The sequence below is a fragment of the Melampsora larici-populina genome (assembly GCF_000204055.1).
Source record: "Melampsora larici-populina 98AG31 unplaced genomic scaffold MELLAscaffold_72, whole genome shotgun sequence".
Classification (NCBI taxonomy): domain Eukaryota; kingdom Fungi; phylum Basidiomycota; class Pucciniomycetes; order Pucciniales; family Melampsoraceae; genus Melampsora; species Melampsora laricis-populina.
The window spans coordinates 319,840-338,595 of NW_006768836.1; the positions used below are offsets into that span (position 1 = coordinate 319,840).

General features: G+C 40.6%; 4 protein-coding genes across 4 annotated transcripts; all 4 read left to right on the forward strand.

Annotated features, from left to right (window-relative positions):
• MELLADRAFT_118331 (uncharacterized protein) lies at window positions 1–2,420 on the forward strand (the record flags this gene model as incomplete). The annotated part of the gene is made up of 7 exons (XM_007417407.1): window positions 1–228; window positions 348–1,180; window positions 1,251–1,395; window positions 1,473–1,616; window positions 1,692–1,766; window positions 1,833–1,915; window positions 1,994–2,420. 7 exons carry the CDS (start codon window positions 1–3, stop codon window positions 2,064–2,066), a joined length of 1,581 nt encoding a protein of 526 aa, XP_007417469.1.
• Window positions 2,421–8,371: 5,951 nt separating this feature from the next.
• On the forward strand, window positions 8,372–11,236 carry MELLADRAFT_94771 (uncharacterized protein; the record flags this gene model as incomplete). Its single annotated transcript, XM_007417396.1, has 18 exons — window positions 8,372–8,467; window positions 8,546–8,624; window positions 8,692–8,728; window positions 8,789–8,859; window positions 8,959–8,988; window positions 9,067–9,219; window positions 9,293–9,312; window positions 9,373–9,413; window positions 9,491–9,518; window positions 9,586–9,765; window positions 9,827–10,043; window positions 10,088–10,138; window positions 10,219–10,380; window positions 10,456–10,536; window positions 10,617–10,690; window positions 10,761–10,880; window positions 10,939–11,041; window positions 11,127–11,236. 18 exons carry the CDS (start codon window positions 8,372–8,374, stop codon window positions 11,234–11,236), a joined length of 1,653 nt encoding a protein of 550 aa, XP_007417458.1.
• Window positions 11,237–11,904: 668 nt separating this feature from the next.
• On the forward strand, window positions 11,905–13,557 carry MELLADRAFT_112840 (uncharacterized protein; the record flags this gene model as incomplete). The annotated part of the gene is made up of 5 exons (XM_007417408.1): window positions 11,905–12,779; window positions 12,847–12,962; window positions 13,044–13,060; window positions 13,151–13,267; window positions 13,333–13,557. 5 exons carry the CDS (start codon window positions 11,905–11,907, stop codon window positions 13,555–13,557), a joined length of 1,350 nt encoding a protein of 449 aa, XP_007417470.1.
• A 1,769-nt stretch (window positions 13,558–15,326) lies between these two features.
• Window positions 15,327–16,866, forward strand: MELLADRAFT_94773 (uncharacterized protein; the record flags this gene model as incomplete). Its single annotated transcript, XM_007417397.1, has 5 exons — window positions 15,327–15,792; window positions 15,874–16,084; window positions 16,160–16,275; window positions 16,346–16,569; window positions 16,636–16,866. The coding sequence occupies 5 exons, from the start codon at window positions 15,327–15,329 to the stop codon at window positions 16,864–16,866; spliced, it is 1,248 nt and encodes a 415-aa protein (XP_007417459.1).
• Window positions 16,867–18,756: the final 1,890 nt, after the last annotated feature.

The following is an 18,756-nucleotide window of genomic DNA, read 5'->3' on the forward strand; positions in this document are numbered from 1 at the left end:
ATGGCCACTCAAACTATCACTCACTCACATCTTCATCCTCTTCATCATATCTCTCTCATCGATCAATCTCATTCTATACATCCTTCGATGAGTTTCATCCCTGCTGATTATCCAGAATCTCTTACTGTCTGCCCGAAAATCAAATGCGAGCCATCTCACACCCCTCGACCAGCAAGTCCTTTAACCAAACCTCTGCTAACTTCTTTCGATTGTCGATCTGCTGAATCGGTATGTATTCCCCTTCACTTCCCTATGACTCTATATCCGTCTGTCAACCTGTGCTTTCTGGGCAGGAGACAAAGTGCACCACTCTAGCCTGACTTACGATCTTTTTATTCTTATGGCAGTCTCTCAAATCTTCAACTTCAATCGATCACTGTCACTCTAACTCGATATCTAAAGAAGCTACTGTAACTGCTCCTAAACGCAAGAAAGCCAATCGAGCTTGTGCTCATTGTCAAAAAGCTCATCTGACGTGTGATGATGGTAGACCATGTAGAAGATGTACCAGACGTGGTTTAGGTGCATCTTGTGCAGATGGCTTTAGAAAGAAAGCCAAATACTTGAGAGATTATGATGACGAATTAGTGACTAGACCCAGAATTCGACCACCGATCTATCCAAGTTCTCTTACAACACCTCAAAACCTATCTAACCCCGATCCATCTCAATTTATCTCCTCCACTCCCGCTGGCCCCGCCATACCTGAACCGTCGTTCAATTATCCGATCCGACTTGGTAAACCCTTGAACCAACTCGCAACCACTCAAGGTTTCTGTTCACCTCTCTCTGCACCTCTTTCACCAAGCTCTACTGGTCCGATCTCAACATCAGTGGATTCATTCACCAATGGGATAGACTGGCCAGACTTATCAGAATTCGTATCACTCGATAGTTTTCCTAATGGTTTATTAGAAGAATGTTGGGGTAATCAACCTGACATTGATCTTGGGCCTGATGCATGGCTTAGTAAAGGTGAAATGGCAGGTGAAATGAAAAGTCCAAGAAGACCACCTACTCCACCTGCTTCTTTGGCTATTGGTTCTTCTTCTTCTCAATCTACTTCTTCACCTATTAGAGATGATTGGATGGGATTCGAAGAACAGGATTGGAAAAAAGTCGAAGCTAGAATTGGTGATGAGAATCGGTTTCATGAATTAGAACAATATCTTGATCAAAGGTGGGTGATTTAAAACCTGATGATTCTATATTCATTTCATATACTTAGGCAAAGTTGGACTGATTTTCAGGTTTAGCTTACATCCGGAAGATGACGAGACTCGAGCTATGCGTAGTGTAGTGGCCAACTTAAGACCCGAATTACTAAATACCCAGTTCTCTATCAATGATGAAGATGCAGAATTACTAGAGCGAGCCGTTCAAAGATCTCTACTTGTGAGTCAGCCAGACTTTTTATCTTAAACCAAGACCTACAAATCTCAACGAGTTGAATTTTTTTCTTTCGCTACTAGGAACTAGAGAGAATGATCTCTGTGAGTGGTACACCGACGGTTGTTTGGAGAAGGACGGGTGAAGTGGTATGTGTAGGTGATGAGTTTTGTATGTTGACGGATTGGAGTAAGAATGAACTAAAAGAGAAGAAGTCTATCTTTGAGGTATGCTTTTCTTTTTCCACAAAACAACAACAACAAAGAAATCCAATTAATGGGATTTTAATTTGATCTTCTTAGCTCTTTGAAAATGATAGTGTAATCAAATACTTTGAAAAGTTTGATGAAGCTGCATTCGAGAATCTCAATCAACAGGTTAGTAATTTAGAATCAATAAGAAAGCTTTCTCGATATCTCTAATGATCATGATTTACTTCATAGGTCGTGATGAAGTACTGTGGTCTAATATGTCCAGGTGGAAGAATAGTAGGATGTACATTTTGTTTTACAATCAAACGAGACTTGTAAGTTTTATCTTCAACTGTCTATCCATTCAACTTGGTAAAGCGAGTCTAATGTCATTCATCCATCTTCATAAACAGGTTCAATTGTCCTTCATTAGTGATCGGTAACTTTCTACCAATCCTATCTTCGACACTGCTCACATCCAGTTAAAGATTCATTCACTTCTTCATCAATGATCTCTACAAACTCATTTTAGGAAAACTTTGAAAAGTTATAGACTTATCTGACATTTCAAGTTAACCATTTTCTAAAGATGTAAATAATTTTAGAATTTCTTCTTGTTCAAACTTTTTTTTTTGCAGCAGATAAATCTTTAGACATACATAGATTGTATATAGCATACTCAACATTTGTTTATAGACATCTCTTTTTTTCTCTCTCTCTCTATCTCTCAATCTCTATATTACTTTTGTTTTGGGCTCGTTGTTCATAGTCTGATTTAGCATTTGGGTACACTGGGGTTTTTTTGTGTGTTTTCAAAAATCAAGTTTTATTCATACATATCTTTCAAAAATTCGGCTCATTTCTTACCATTTTTTTCTTTTCTTGAAGTGTAGCATGGCTGATTTGAAGATCGAAAAAAAGATCTTGGATGATTATATATTGAGATTTATAGCAATTGATTCAACTTGAGGATTTATGGTTTCGGAAGTTCTGGAGCCTGAGTTTGAGCTTTTTTTTTGTTGATGGGTTTGGTTCCTTGGTTTGGTTTAATCAGGAATGAAAAGTTTTAAGATTCTTAATGATGATGAAAATCTCCAAATCAATGATGATGAGCAATAAACTTCAGAGCCCGGGGTTTTTTCACCAGTTCCCCACCTCGGTCCATTTGGATGTAGTTTGGAAACTGGGGAAATCCAACTTCCTTGGTCTGCTATACACAGGGTAAGTGGCACATCCCAAACCTAGGATTTACAGCTTAACAGACATGTTTTGCATTTTGATTGATTTGGGACATGTCCAAAGCCTGTCCAGGGGGGATAGAATTTCTTTTCTTGAATTCTTCATTCAACTGTTCTTGGAACTTCACTTATCAAATCTTAACAAGACTTCTCAGATCAAGACAGGTGATAACTCATTTGACACATAATGTCCCATTTCAGAATGTAAAACTTTTAAAACACAAGTAATGGAGGATTTGTGAAAATTTTATAAGGAATCAAAAAGAATGGTGCAGATTTTGACTTTTACACTTACATACACACATGTACTGTAGCAACATTTACATGACCAAAAGCTTATCTTATCAATCTTTACAACTCAAGAACTTATTTGTAACATATCAGAGATAGGTCATGATATGCCAAATATTGATGAGAATCATCTGATCTACAAGATGAGCTATAGTAATCCAAAATTGGAACACTTTAGAAAAAAAGTCAAAATTCCAAAAAATGGTTTTCAGCTATGAATATTAGAGAAAAATTACCTGTATTTTTCATAAGAGGATCTTTCCATCATTTATAAATATTAATTGATGAATTTCACAGCTTAAATCATGACATTCATTAGTAATGATTTCATCATAGGATTACATCAGAGGGTCTTTGTTGGTTTTTGTTGGTTTTTGAAGGTTGTTATTGTTGGTTTTTGTTGGTTTTTGAAGGTTGTTCATCATTGTTGGTGTCTGCAAAGATGATAAATACTGTTGGTGGATGTTTTACAGGCTTTTTTCCATTTTTTGCATCTTGTACATTATTTATAGTGTTTATAATTGTTATTCAATTACTATTTCAGTACTAATTTCAATAAATAGCCCCTTTGTATCAAAGGAGAAATTTCTTTACGTGTGATAAGACTACAAGTGTTCATTGCAATAACAATCTGATAGATTGTGATTGTTACTTTGTTTTGGTTAATAAACATTGTGTTTTTTTTCAAGTGAAAGTGTGACAGGAAAAATCACATTAAAAGCTGTGCTCATACCACTTCACCAACAGGACAATTCCAGCGCACAACTGAGTATGTTAAGCCTGAATTGTGCTCTCCTAATTGAGCTTTGGATTATAATGATTGTATAAGAACCAAAACCTATCCAATTCTTGGTCCTTCCATGAACCACTTCAACCTTCCATATTATATGCATATTGTCATTTGGGTGCACAGAAGATGGCTGAATGATAATTGAACTGTACAGGATTCTTCACCACTGGCTCCTTATACACACAACTGATGGGTTCCAGAAAACTTGGTGAAATTTTGGGAGAGGTTTGCTGGGGGTAAAGGACCCCTCTGGGTTTCCAGAGGTGTTTGGGGTGTGTGACTACACCAGATTCATCTTGAAAAGAGTACCACAGTTAGAAATGTAGAGAGGACAAATTCAAGCAGGAAAATACATACCTATGACAACATAGTACTTGGGTGGAATTCCAGCCAATTTCTTCACAAATTGTACATGTAGTGAGGTAAAAGCTACGGGGTTTTTTTGTTTTTTTCTGAATTTTGTTGTTTACCAATCTTCTGGTCAAACATGTCAATCATCACCTCTGAAATTGTTGATATGAAGCCCTTACCATCTGATCTTCAAAAGCAAATGGTCAGAATGCACCTAGCAAAGAAGAGAAATGTAGATATCAGCCAAACTCTAGTGTGTCCAGTCACCACGGTCCACTCCGTCCTCGCAAAATTTAAGGCAGAAGGCTCCGTAGAAGGCCACAAACCCTCTGGCCAACCATCTTTGTTGACCAATTGCAATCTCCGACATCTTGAGCGTGATGTCAAACAGTCTTGACGAGCTCCCATGCGTCAGATAGTCCAGGGATCTGCAACAAAAGCAAGTGCAACTATGATTAGACTGGCTCTCAAATCCCTCGGTTACAACTCGAGAGTAGCAATAGTGAAGCCTTATTTAACCGCTAAACATAAAGTGGCGCATCTCGAGTTTGCAAAAAACTATGCGGCATGGACGGTGGATGATTGGAAGCGAGTCATTTGGACCAATGAATCCACCTTTGAGATCGGAAAGCCGTATCAAAAAGTTTGGGTGTGGCGAAAAGTGGCTGAAAAATACAGCACATCCTGTTTGACACCCTCTTTCAAGTCGGGTCGTAGTTCAGTGATGATCTGGGGTGGTTTCATTCCTGGAAACAAGCTCAAGCTCATCATCATGGAGCCTGGTTGTCGAAATTCAGAAAATTTCAATGAGCAAGTGTATGAAAAGTCACTTGGCCCTTTTTTACACAAATCTTCCAATACCAACAATCTAATTTTGATGGAGGATGGAGCCCCAGTCCACCGCTCCCAACTGTCTTCCGAATGGTGTGAAAAAGAAAGGATAGTGAAGTTAAAATGGCCAGCACAATCTCCTGATCTGAACCCAATTGAGAATCTTTGGTCCATCATTAAATTTGATATCTCAACTAAGCATCCGATCTAGGATCTCAATTCCATGAAGGCCAATGTGTTGGAATCATGGGAGAGTGTACCTACTGAGAAATTGGAATGTCTAGCTGCCTTGATGCCCGAGCGAATTCAAGCCGTCATTGCAGCCAAGGGCGGATCCACCCATTGGTGATCAACTGAGTATATTTTTTGAACTCTTTACCGTGGGTCTCTCTCTCTACATCATCAATTAGACAGCATTTTGAATAAACATGCTGTCCATGTTTATTAGGTATCATATATGTATATTAAAACTTATGATGAGAATTGTGAAACAAAAATTGACTTTTTTTTTAAAAAAAATAAAAAAACCATACCTTTTCCATGACTACGTGTACACAATCTGCACTTGGTTGGTCCTTGTGAACATCACACATGACCAGTAGGGAGAGACCAAGGGTTTCTTTCAATTTGCAAGCAATGGTTGATTTGGAGATTGGCACACCTGTGAGGTGAATGATTTTATTTCTAAGCTTGTCCAAGTAGATAGCCGGGCAGTGGGTGACAATGTCAATCACTAAGGCTGAATTAATGTTGCTTAAGACGTGTTAGTGTCCTTGCCTTTTGTGTCACATAGGATTGGTAACAACTTGTTCAGTGGCTCAAAACAAATCTTATAATCTATTCATTTATTGCTCAGAAAACCAATGACCAAGAGTGTTTTTGATATCAGCAATCAAAGCTTTGCGCAAGGTCCATGCAGGTTTCCACAAGCTTGAGATCCTCAGAGTATTTCATACAACCCATTGGTGGATGATCTGGTTTGATAGATAATGTGGATGGTGACAAGGCTGCGACTATACTTTCAGCTTGGCCGGTATAGTATAGAACAACTATACACAGATATACTATACTATACTTTGCAGTACAGTTGTGCAAGTTGATGAAAAACATGTATAACCCTGAAAAAGTATGTCTTTTGTTTGAAGCTCAAAAATATCTACTTCTGAGCCAGAAACATAGTTTTTCCTGGTGGTGTAGTTGTGAAAAAAGAAAAAAAACTAAGTACAGCAAAGTATACACAGCTTTGAGTACTGTCACTATACTGAGTATAGTTGTGTGTGGTATAGTTCCAACTATACTATACCCAGTATAGTTAAACTATACTATACCCAACTATACCTGTACCAGTATAGTATAGTGGCACCCTTAATGGTGAGTGGCAACAAATAAACAAATATATGAAGAAGGGTGTTCTTTCAAGGCTATGAAATTCATCACAACAACTGACCGGCAAGCTATTTATTCAAACCACAACATCCTTTAGTACTTCTATGGTGCACATGGACTATTGTAATCCTCAGATTCCTGAACAATCAAATAATAACACTATCAGTCATATGGTCTTAGAGAATGATCAGATTGAGTTCAGAGAAATTATTTGTGACAATAGGGAGTGGGTTGTGAGATGAGCTTTAATGATAAATGAATTTCATATATCCAAACCACAAAGTAAATGAGAGAAAAATTATACAAAATAGTATCAAAACATATGCATACCTGAAGAATCAAATAATAATACTATCAGTCAAATGGTCTTACAGGATGATCATATTGAGTCCAGAGAGATTATTTGTGATGATAGTGAACTGTTTGTGAGAGGAGCTTTAAAGATGAATGATGAAAAAACATAAAATCTTTCTCAAGACAAATTTAATAAACAAGGCAGGGCAATACTAGTGATGGTTAGGTTTAGGACAAAAATGGTTTGGAGTAAAATAAGAATGGTACAAGTTATCTATATGTGTAGTTATGCTTAGTACACACAAAAAGGAAAAAGAGAAAAGAATTCACTTCATAAGACATAGCCATTGATATTTTGGATTCAACAAGGATCACCACCAGGATGATTTTTTCCTGACCTGCACTGCCAACATGTATGCCTCAGGTCTTCAAGATTTTCTGAATCTCCTCATACAACTTCTTGCATGTCTAAATTTGTGGATTGCAAGGAATTTGGAGTCCAAGATCAAGTGATCTTGGACAGTTCAAGTGCACTTGTAGGCCCTGTATCAAATAAGACTCAGATTTACAAGAACTTGAGAGCTCCACTGTGTCTCTTTGCTTTGATAAAGTGGTGCTAAACGTGGCACAAGTGTGTGTAAGAGGCTTATCAGGACCCAGGACTGCACCTGTAGATGTGCGTGACATGAGCCAGTTTTTGGTTTTTGGGCTCTAATCAGCACTTGTCTTAAGGTCTCAAGCACCTCAAAAGATGTGCACTAGGCCATCAAGCAAACCTGATAAGAGCCCCTCCACTTGCCTCACTGCGGTGGAAATTGCAAATGTGCAAAAAAATTCAACCTCCAACGTCCAAAATACACCTTCACCTTTTTGGCTGTTACACTGCAATATCTCCTGAACTACAGATGCTACAGGATTGAAACTTTGTGTAGCTGAAAGCCCTGATTGAGGCAAACAGTTTGTGATTCTGCAAGTCTGGAAAGAATGAAGTCCAGGCAGACAATGGCCCAAAAACCACCCCAACAAAGTGGTTTTTTCACTTCATGTACACATATAGTGCATTCCCGGGTCCTGGCTCATCACAAGCTCTGTTCAATTTTTTGTGAGGTTGCACGATGTTTGGAGCCCTGAAAATGAGGGCTGAAGCAAAAGCGCGTGAAAATCCTGCTGTGCTCAGGCCAAACCTGGGGTTTTAGTCATAAGCCCCTCTTCGAGAGCGGACATGGCCGCGTCGGAAGAGGGGCTTGGTTATGCTTATAATGTACTTCTTGACAATTCTCGAGGCCACTCCTCACTCGTATACTTATACAACTAGAATACAACATACAAGTTTTGTTTCAACTTTCAAATGAACTTTTCATCTGTACTTGCTTTACGTCAAAGTTAATGGGAATTCTCATTTTACCAATCTCCAATGCACATGAGCATTTGTAATTGAGAATTTCATCAGATCCACATACCACTCAAACGGAATTAAAATTAGTTCAACTTCTGCTGTTCTTGATGAGGTGTTGATCTGGGGCGAACCACCCAGCGAATTGGATCCTCATCAACTTTTCTTCCACTAATTATCAAGACTTCATCATTTTCCGAAATTCGACATTTTTATCATGACGCTTTCCTCTAGATTCCAACGGGCGATGTCCCGCCCATCCGAAAGCTCAATAGCAGACGAACGATCCCCATTGGTCGCGACACCGCCAAATGTGATATTCTTTCCATTCGTCCAAACTCACAAGTAACTTCAACTAACATTGGGTACTTTTCACCCACTCACTGTCTAGTCCCATGTTACCCTTTACAAAAGTCGAACACCATTGCCAGTGAGACAATTATTTGTCCTTTGCATCATGCGACTCACGGGTGAATACATTACATTCATGGGCGTTCTTCGTGAAGGAAATCATTAGCTAACGCATGTCCATGGTAGAACCTATATCGTATACACTCATCTTTCCATTCATCAAGTCAGTGGCACTTGAACGATTACGAGTCAGAAAGATTCATTGCTGACCTATCTTGATTAGTCGGATGTTGGAAGATATGAAAGTCTCACCTGATTCAAAGCAGATAGGATATTATGCTGGCGTAATTGAGAGTCAGTCAAATGAACAAGATTTTCTTTACCTCATTGTTTCATTTCGACAACATGAACCCGTAAAAGTAACATGAAATCGTTATGATGTTTTCAATCCAGGTCTTTTTGCTATCGCGCAAATGTGTACAGGTAGAAAGATTATTTCATTCAAGGTAGCACACAAACAAACACATTTGAGTTGATAGTTTTTTTTTCGTAATTCCTCAGCCGTTTTTTGGGGTCGATTATCAGATCACGTGGGTAGAAAGCCTGTGATGCTTTTCGGACTTTTTGGAATGGCAATTAGTGTCATCTCCTTCGGATTACAAAGCACATATACTGGTTTAATCATTTCCAGATTTGTTGCTGGAATGATGAATGGTAAGTTTTTTTTTTCAAAAAAATCCCTCGATTTCAGAGAATTGAGTGGTGACGTTCTTGGACATTTGTGTAGGAAACATCGGAATCATTCAAGTAAGGCATTTTGATTGTAATAAGAGTCGTAAATATTGGCCTGAAAATCCAATCCTTTAGTCCATCGTTGCAGAAATTACGGATGCGACCAATTATGCAGAGTAAGCCATTTGAAATTGTCTAGCCCATACCCCTGCCTCCGTAGAAAGTGAAAGCTCAATTCACCATCCAATCTCAGCGCTGTGGCTTATCTACCGTTGTGCTATGTAAGTTTATCTCGACTATAAAAGATCAAGCGGGAGTCACTGATGATGAGTAAGCGTTGTCTTCCAGGCCATTGGATCTATCTTGGGACCAATTATCGGGGGCTTTCTCGCCCTGCCAGCTGAAAAATACCCAGATCTTTTTGGATCATCGGACCTGATGATCAAGCATCCCTACTTTTTGCCTTGCTTCATGGGAGGTTTACTGAATTTGTTGGCTATTGGTCTTGGGATTTTCTTCTTGGAAGAGGTCAGTAACTTGATAGAAAACAATATCAATCTGTTCGATGCTGAATAACTCCCTATGGCAGACCTTACCATCAAAGCGGAAGCTCGTATCCCGTGTTCAAGGACAAGGCCTGCAGCAAGACGAGATGTCTGCAACTTTGACTGAGACGAGTCAAGACAAACCTCCTAAAATTGCATCGCTATGCACATACCCCATCATGATCACGATGTTGACCTTCATCATCATGCATTTGCAAAACGTAGCTTGGAATGCTGTAATCCCGTTGTATGCCTACACAGGTACTATCCCTCCACTATTTTATATATTGGACTATGTTGACAAGTTCTCTCAGATATCGTCAATGGCGGACTTGGAATGTCCCTTGAACAGATTGGTAAGGTTTTTGAGCAGATCCTACCTCGAAGAGATGATTGAATTGATTGCTTTTCTTTCGGCTCTTTTCTTCCTTCGTAGGATCCGTTCTAAGTGTCGGAGGTTTTGGAATCATCATTGTTCAACTACTGATCTTCCCGCCTTTACAAAGACGTATCGGGGTTGTATCAGTCCTGAAATGCACCATAACTTGCTTCACGCTTTCGTACCTATGTGTACCCTTTGTTACTTGGTCAACACATCGTCAGTACCAAATACATGTCAACTTATTGGCGGGGTCCTTTTGCTTAAATTATTCATCCCTTTGAAACTCCTTAGTCGAGAGTAGCACTCCTGGAAAAAGGATTGCCTACATGGTTATGATCATGATTTTGCGAAGCCCAGGAAGCATGTGTTATGGTAAGAACATAGTCTTTCCATTCATTTATACATTCCTCGAGTTTTAAAAAAGTAACATCCACTTTTATTTCACGTCTCAGTTTCCATCATGATGATCACGAAACTTTTGTCTCCCAGTGCTGCAGCGCTCGGAACTTTGAATGGAATGCAGCAGGTTTGTCGTAGTCATTTATATTTATTTACGAACACATCAAGTCAAGAACTGATCAAGTTGATTAATAAAGACCTGTTCGGCGTTTGCACAAGTCATTGGTCCCATATTGGGCTCTTCATTATTTGCTATGGGTATTTCTAGTGGTAATAGTTTAATAGGTGGAAATTTGGTATGGATCATCTTGGCATTGGTGAGTCATAGTCTCTTTACCTCAGCTTCATCAGACTAGAGATATTAGCTAAGACAAGATTTTTGATCAGATTGCGACAATCTCACAATTGTGTTGCTATAAGATATCTTTGCCTAGATCAAAAGATGAGGAATTATCATCAACTTATGAGGGCGATTATGGTGCATGTTCTTGAACCTTTTACATCCAATAAAGCTCTCAGAGATGCCTGTGAGATACATCAAAATCTGGAATCAGTTCTCTGAGCTGCGAAGGATGTAAATTTTGAACATCCAAATATCGTCTCTTGTTTTGTTACCTTTCATAGATCTTTTATTATATTTTGTACGATTTCTTGGGCTTCTGATCCCTCATGATGATGACTGTGGTATGTTGCTCCCAATTATATCTGGGATTGTTTTGATCTTGTCTTCTATATGTAATACTTGTATTATCTTGCGTTTGATTTTGCAATCCTGATCGTCATCTTGTTTTTAAACATAACTTTCTTGTGGTGCTAGTCTACTTTTAGTGTTCAACTTTATATATATGAACTGGTGGTTGTGAAGTGCTGAGGCAATACATGTGCATTATGCTGTGTTTGTAATAAATTGACCTCTTCATTGTAGCAAGAATAAATATCTCATGGTTGAGCGAAATTGCGTAATTATGAAGATATGAAACATTTAGTATGTGATTGAATTCGGTTCATCCAGTCTTTACACTTTATGTGAAGTTGATGTATCCATCCTCGGTCTCGAAGAGTGATGCTGGTTTGGTCGTGAAGATTGCACACGATTTCCCGGGAGTGTGATGGACTTTGCGATCATCTTCTGAATTTAATTACATGCTCAACTGTTTCCATTTTCAGCTAACGGCCGTGGGGGACAGTCAAAAATCTTGGTATTCAGTATAAGAGACTGAAGTATCCTTCAGTTTTCACATCACTGCCGACCAGACCATTCGCATCTGATAGTGTCTTTAGCCTTCATCCGAAACCTTTCCTGGCGAACCACACATTTCCACATCATTGCATTATCAAAAGATGCGAATCAGAGCTTGCTTTCTGACACATTTCCTCATACATGGATTCGTTGAAAAGTGTTGCTGTAACAATGATCTTCATTCCAACTCATTGCCCATTTTCATAAAGCCTGAATCTTCGCCATACACGCAGCAGACCTGCGTACCGCCTAGCTCCGATCAGCTCTTGCCCAACAAAGTCTCAATTGATAGCCGGCACGGATCTTCTCTGAACTCTTGTATACCTTCACCAGACTCCGAATCGTCAAGGGCACTGAAATCGTCAGTCGGTCTGGTCTACAAGTTTGATCAAGTTGATGTCAAACCGATCCTCGAATCTGTGGAGTTGGACGATGACCTGGATGGATTTGTCAAACAAGAGTGCTACCCGGGCCAAGACAACAACAACCGGGAGCCGGTCTGCATATATCTAAACTATGCTTTCGATCATGGAAGGGGTATGGTATATCTGGCTACCCCATCTGTATTCAAAGCAATACTACCAAATTTTACAGTCTTCAAGCCGAAAAAAGACCCTAAGGCTCAGGAAAACCTCAGCGGCAAGAGGTTTGAGGTCGTGGACATGCCTCATAAGGGTGGAAAGGGTACAGTTTCTCTACAGAGGTTTTATCCTGGAGACTTAATCGTCAGTGATCACACAGTCTTCGTGAGCATGACCGAGCCAGATGTATGGAGAAGGGAGGATATCGGTGACATCATGAAGACAGCAGTGGACTATCTTCCATTCGAGACACGAGCTACTTTTGCTACTCTTCACGGTGAAGGAGAGACTCAAGGAGAATGGATCAAGTCGGCTTTTGAACGCAACAATTTCTATCACGTTCTGAAAGTTGGGGAATATGAACGTCCCTTCGGAGCTGTTGTTTTCGAGCCTACGTGAGTTATTGTTTTCACCAGATCTAAATTTCATAACGGGCTAATCAACCCGCATTCCTGTTTCCAGTCGACTGAATCATGATTGTCGCCCCAACGCTGGCTACCACTTTGATACGGAGACTTTACAAATACACGTACATGCACTTCGAGATATTTCGCTGGGTGAAGAGCTGACCGTCGCATGTAAGTATTTTTTGATCAAATTTAAAAGCTCGTTCTGAAGAGCGCTTCACTAACAGGTCTATGTCGTGGAAAATGTTATAGATATCGGAGGGGAACTGGTCAGGAGTGATAGACAGGCACGCCTCTTGCGGAATTACGGGTTTTCCTGTAGTTGTTCACTATGCTCCTCGCCTCCACATATCGCCTAGCTGTCTGACTATCGCATTGAGAAAATCCAAGAGTTGACAACTGTATTGGACGATTGGAAGTCAACTTCAGTAGCAACTCCTTCTATGGCTGAACGGCTCGTAAACCTCTACAAGCTGGTATGTTATTTCTGACCCCAGTCATAGTTTCTGACTCAGTTGACATGGATCAATTGGCGACGTAGGAGAGACTAGACGTTTCCATACACAAGGCTTATTTGAAGGCATCCTTAGCATACAATGCTATTGGAGAATGGGAAAGATCAAGGATCTATGCTGCTTTGGCCTTGGCTAGTGGATTGGTCGCTCTCGGACCTAAGTGGGCCGAATGGCCTACAGCAATGGAGTTGGAGCAAGAACCGGAGACGCATTGGTCGTTCAAGGCACGGCTACTAAAAACTTCATCTTGAATGTCATCAGGATCAAATTTTCCTGGACAACAGAGAACAGAGATGTGCTACACTATGTGCTAAACTATCAAAATAATTGATTGCTAATCAAATTTCAGTCATGTTTGGAATTATCTACAACATGAGACATACTATCATGAGCCAATGCAACAGATTTTGTCAAGTTGACGCAATCCACGCAGCAGGCAATTGATCCTTGAAATCTTAGATGTCTGATGGAGGCAATTGCCTTTTTCAACCGTGCCTAAACCTCCAACTTCCCTAACGCAAAAATTAGGATAATCCAAATCATCCTTGATGCTGCACTCCGACACTATGAATGCTAGAATAGGTATGGGCGCTTGTTGGTGATCTGCGCTAAACTCACGATGTGGAAGTTTAGCCAGAATCGGGGCGTAGAGCCCTATTTGCAAGTAGGTAAGAAACAGCTATCTGAATAGGTTAGGGTACACATGCAAACGACTCAAAGGCATAAAAAGAGGTCCGCTAGGGGCGGCCTAAGAGTATTTAAAAGATAATAAAGGGAGAGGTGGGTGGGAAAAAACAATTCTTAATATTCTAATCACGGAGATGAATATAAAGAATCTCGATTTGGATGAGAATAACTCTTAGGGAGACATCTTTCTTAAAAACCTTTGAGAAAAGAAGATAAGTGGGAAGAACCGGAGTTCGAGAACATCCACAATAGGAACATCCACAATAGGGCAGGTCAAGTAGGCCAGTTTTTCGCTCGTTTTGGCCCATAAATGAGCAAAAAAGTGGTCTACTTGACCTGCCCTAATCTTTATATGATTAACAAGAGGGTAATGACGTCCTCTGTGAAATGGAAAAGAGTTGCTTTACCATTTCGGAGTGGTAAAGAGCACAGCGGATTAATCATACACGAATGTGAATGGCTTACACATCATTCGTCGTGGCTACGTCACTGCTGGCGCCTGTCACCTATTCTCGTATCTAGAAGCAGGCTCCTAGTGCCCATTCTTTCTGGGTCTATGTCTGTCTATGTATCTTGGCATTACCCTCATCATGATTTCTGAAGTGCTATGTATCTATGACCTTGGCTCTGCTTGCAGCTCGAACGTGACCAGTCAGGTTATGGGACGCTCTGGAGTGTGATAGCTTTCAGCTGCTCAAGCTTGATTGAAGTGTCCTCGTCTCCATTATAGCCTTGTCATTTACTTCGAATCCCAAAGTACGTCATCAGCGTCTGTAGAAAACAACCTTGCTCGTCAACAATGGGAGGTTGGAGCTGATGCCGACAATGGGAACCAGCGATTCTTAGTCTCTTGTGCTTCCGAGTTCCTTGTCATTCCTTCTCGAGAAGCTAGCAATAATCAGCACCAGTTGTTGTCAGCTACACACATCCTCGGTTTCGAACGGTGACGTTGTCCGGTCGTGGGGATTACACATGAATTCACTGGAGTGGGAAGGAGTCTGCGCACACGTGTTGCATCCAATAAGTCCTTCATTGGTTTGATTTTCATTGACAGCACTCAATGATGAAGTAAGACTCGGAATTCTTCTAAGAGGCCTTGAAGTCTGCTTCAGTCTTCACGTCACTGTAAGCCATACCTCGTTCACATTCGGGAGTATCTTTTGCCTTCATTAGCTTTTATATCGTCATCTTTACAACATCGTTATCTCAAAATATGCAGAACAGAGCTACATTCCTAATCCACCTCCTCGTATCTGGATTCGTTCAACATTGTCGTTGTAACAATGAGCTTGAATCAACCTCGCTATCTGTTTTCATAAAGCCTGAAACTTCGATGTACACCCAGCAGGCCTGCACATCGTCTAGCTGCGACAAGGCCTTACTCAACAAAGTGTCAGATCCTAGCCGACATAACACTGCTTTCAACTCTACGCGCTTAGGTTCATCGGACGCTAGGTCTTCAAGAACCCCGAAATCATCAGTTGGACTAGTCTACAAATTTGATCAGGTGGATGTCAGACCGATCCTCGAATCTTCGGAAGTCGACGATGTCCTGGATGGATTTGTTAAACAAAGGTGTTACCCTCGCAAAGACCGCCATGACTGGGAGCCAATATGCATCTATCTCAACCATGCTTTCGATCATGGAAGGGGCATAGTATTTGTGGCGTACCCCTCTGTATTCAAAGAAATACTATCAACATTCACAGTCTTTAAGCCGAAAAAAGATCTTACGGACGAGGAGAAACCCAGTGGCAAGAAGTTTGACGTCGTGGACATGCCTCATAAGGGTGGAAAGGGTACAGTCACTCTACAGAGGTTTTATCCTGGGGACTTGATCGTCAGTGATCACGCAGTCATTGTGAGCATGACTGAGGCAGATGTATGGAGAAGGGAGGATCTCGGTGACTTCATGAAGACAGCAGTGGACTATCTTCCATTCGAGACACGAGCTACTTTTGCTACTCTTCACGGTGAAGGAGAGACTCAAGGAGAATGGATCAAGTCGGCTTTCGAGCGTAACAATTTCTACCACAGGGTGGAGGTCAAGGGACAGGAACGGCCCTTTGGCGCCGTTGTGTTCGAGCCTACGTGAGTATTTCAACTTGCCCCTCTTTCCGCAGCTGATGGTGCTTGGAATCAATAACAAAATATGTCCATCGCCAGTCGACTGAATCACGATTGTCGCCCCAACTCTGCGTACCACTTCGATACAAACACCTTGAAATTAAACGTGCATGCACTCCGGGATATTTCCCCAGGTGAAGAACTGACAGTCAGCTGTAAGTCCTGGATAAAAGATCAATCCGTTAAGACTTGCTCATGTGTTCACGTCTCGGGGATTTCTGGCAGATATCCAAGTGGACGTGTCTAAAGAGACAAGACAGGGACTTCTGTCTCGCGATTATGGATTCGAATGTGGCTGTTCACTATGCTCGTCGCCACTACATGTGGCAATGCTTTCTGACTATCGGATTGAGAGACTCAAAAAGTTGAATGCTATATTGGACGACTGGACATCAGCTTCTGAAGCTACCCCTACCATGGCCGAATATGCCATAACGCTCCACATGCTGGTGTGTTTTATCTAATTCCAGCGCTAGGTCCTGACCTATTCAGCTGACATTGACTTCGTAATACAGGAGAGACTAGATGTTATAATGTTCAATGCTTATTTGCGGGCATCTTTAGCTTACAACGCTGTTGGAAACTTGGAAAAGGCAAAAATGCATGCCTCTTTGGCTTTGGCTAGTGGATTAGTTTCCAGTGGACCTAAGTGGATTGATTGGGCTGACACACTGAAGTTGGAACAAAACCCAGAGACACACCAGTCTTACAAGTCACGACTACCAAAAGCTTCATTTGGGTTCTGATCAGGGACAAGTGTATGTTATCACATGCAATGCATCTAGAGATATGCGGAATGAACAGAACTACACTTTACTTTTGTAAATGGGGTGGGAGAATTTTACACCAGCCGCTTTACACAGACCAACCCGGTGTAGAACCTAGCTTCACACAAGCCCCTAACCCCCACAGAGACAAACTTAACTAAGTCCCTCTCTGACCTGTACTGGTTGTTTGAGCTGGCCAGTACAGGTCAGAGAGGGACTTATTAAGTTTGCCGCAGAGACGTCCCGCAGGCTCCGGGGGACGCGTGCGGTTTGGAGGGACTGAGTTCAATTAGGTGTAAAATTAAACAGTTCCAGTGTAAAATTCAAAAAAGGCCCCTGTTTTCAAATTTTATACTGATATTTTGTTTTTTTCCTCTGTGCAAAAAGTCACCGTGTAAAAGTTTCAGTGTAAAAACAAGGGACCCGGCTGAGATATGTAATTTTACAAAGAGACTTTTACACTGAAAGTTCTGGTGCAAAAAAATACAGTGTAAAAGTCTGAGACCCAAGCTCAGCTATGAATTTTACACTGAGACACGTAACACAGACCAGGTTCAGTGCAAGTCTTCTTGGTGTAATATTACCAATGTAGGTTCAATATTACAATTTTACACCACTATACTTTACACCGCACAGGCTCCATGATAGATGAAACCATGGATGTCCATTCCCATGAGGACAAAGTAACACCCCAAACAGTGTTGAACACCACCATATAGAGATGAACAAAGAAGAATACCTCCACATAGAGATGAACAAAAAAAGATCAAATATTCACAAATATTTGTAGTACCCACATCCGTGAGATCAGAGAATGGATGTAATGTGCTATACATGAAAGTTTTACATGCACATATTTTCCAAAGAGGCACCAGTGCTTTGGGATTCCTTGTCCATGAAGCCTTTTGGACTCATTGAATCCAAAGACAGCACCCTTTTTGTAAATTGAAGACAAGAAATTTGATTCAAAGATGGGACAAGCCACATTGCGCTATGATGCCAGCATCACAACAGATGATAGTCCATGCTCCATCAATCATTCAATTGATTTGCCTGAAAGAACCAGAACTACATAACCAGCCTTTCAATTTATGATGAGGATATATCATCATCAAAGAATTTTATCTGATTGATGCTCCATCTCAACAGAATCTTCTGTTGAGCCCTTCTTCTTACAACTTATCCTCATTTTTATCTTTCAGAGAAGACAACTTAGACAACTTTCAAACTTGAAAGTTGTTCTCACCAGGCTATTTATTTTCACTGCCATCTTCACCTCCAGCCACAATGTCTTCTCCTGATGCCACTCCTGCAAGTCCGTGCAGGTCAAAAAACACCACCACCCCAATCTCCAACTACCTACCAATAAAACTTTGTTCAAAACTTTTATTGACCACAGTTGTGAAGTCAACAAGCAAGACTATCCCATATTTCCAAATGGCTGCACTGTATAGGTCAATGATCCTGAACATCCAGCAAAAAACTTCTGCTTTGTTGGTTGGACTCACACCATGTGAATACAAAGAAAGAAGACTGGATAGCTAGAAGATATTATTGTTTGGGAGTTATCAAATGCTCCAAAGAAGGATGTGCTTTGGCTGCTTCCCCACCCACAGGCCCTAATAAAATTGCAGAATTGTGAGTCTTGGCCATCTTGGATGGATCAGCTTTTGACATGTATGCCAACAAGTATACTACAATGTTTTTCTCACCTCTCATTTCAAATTTAACAGGCTGACCACTGTAGCACTTAAAGCTCAACAAGAGCTTTACAGAGCTTAAAGAGGGATAATCTACTAGTATAACTAACTAATAAAAGTTGCCTAAGACTGCCTCTTTGAAAGAATCAACACGGGGTTTTGCTGAATT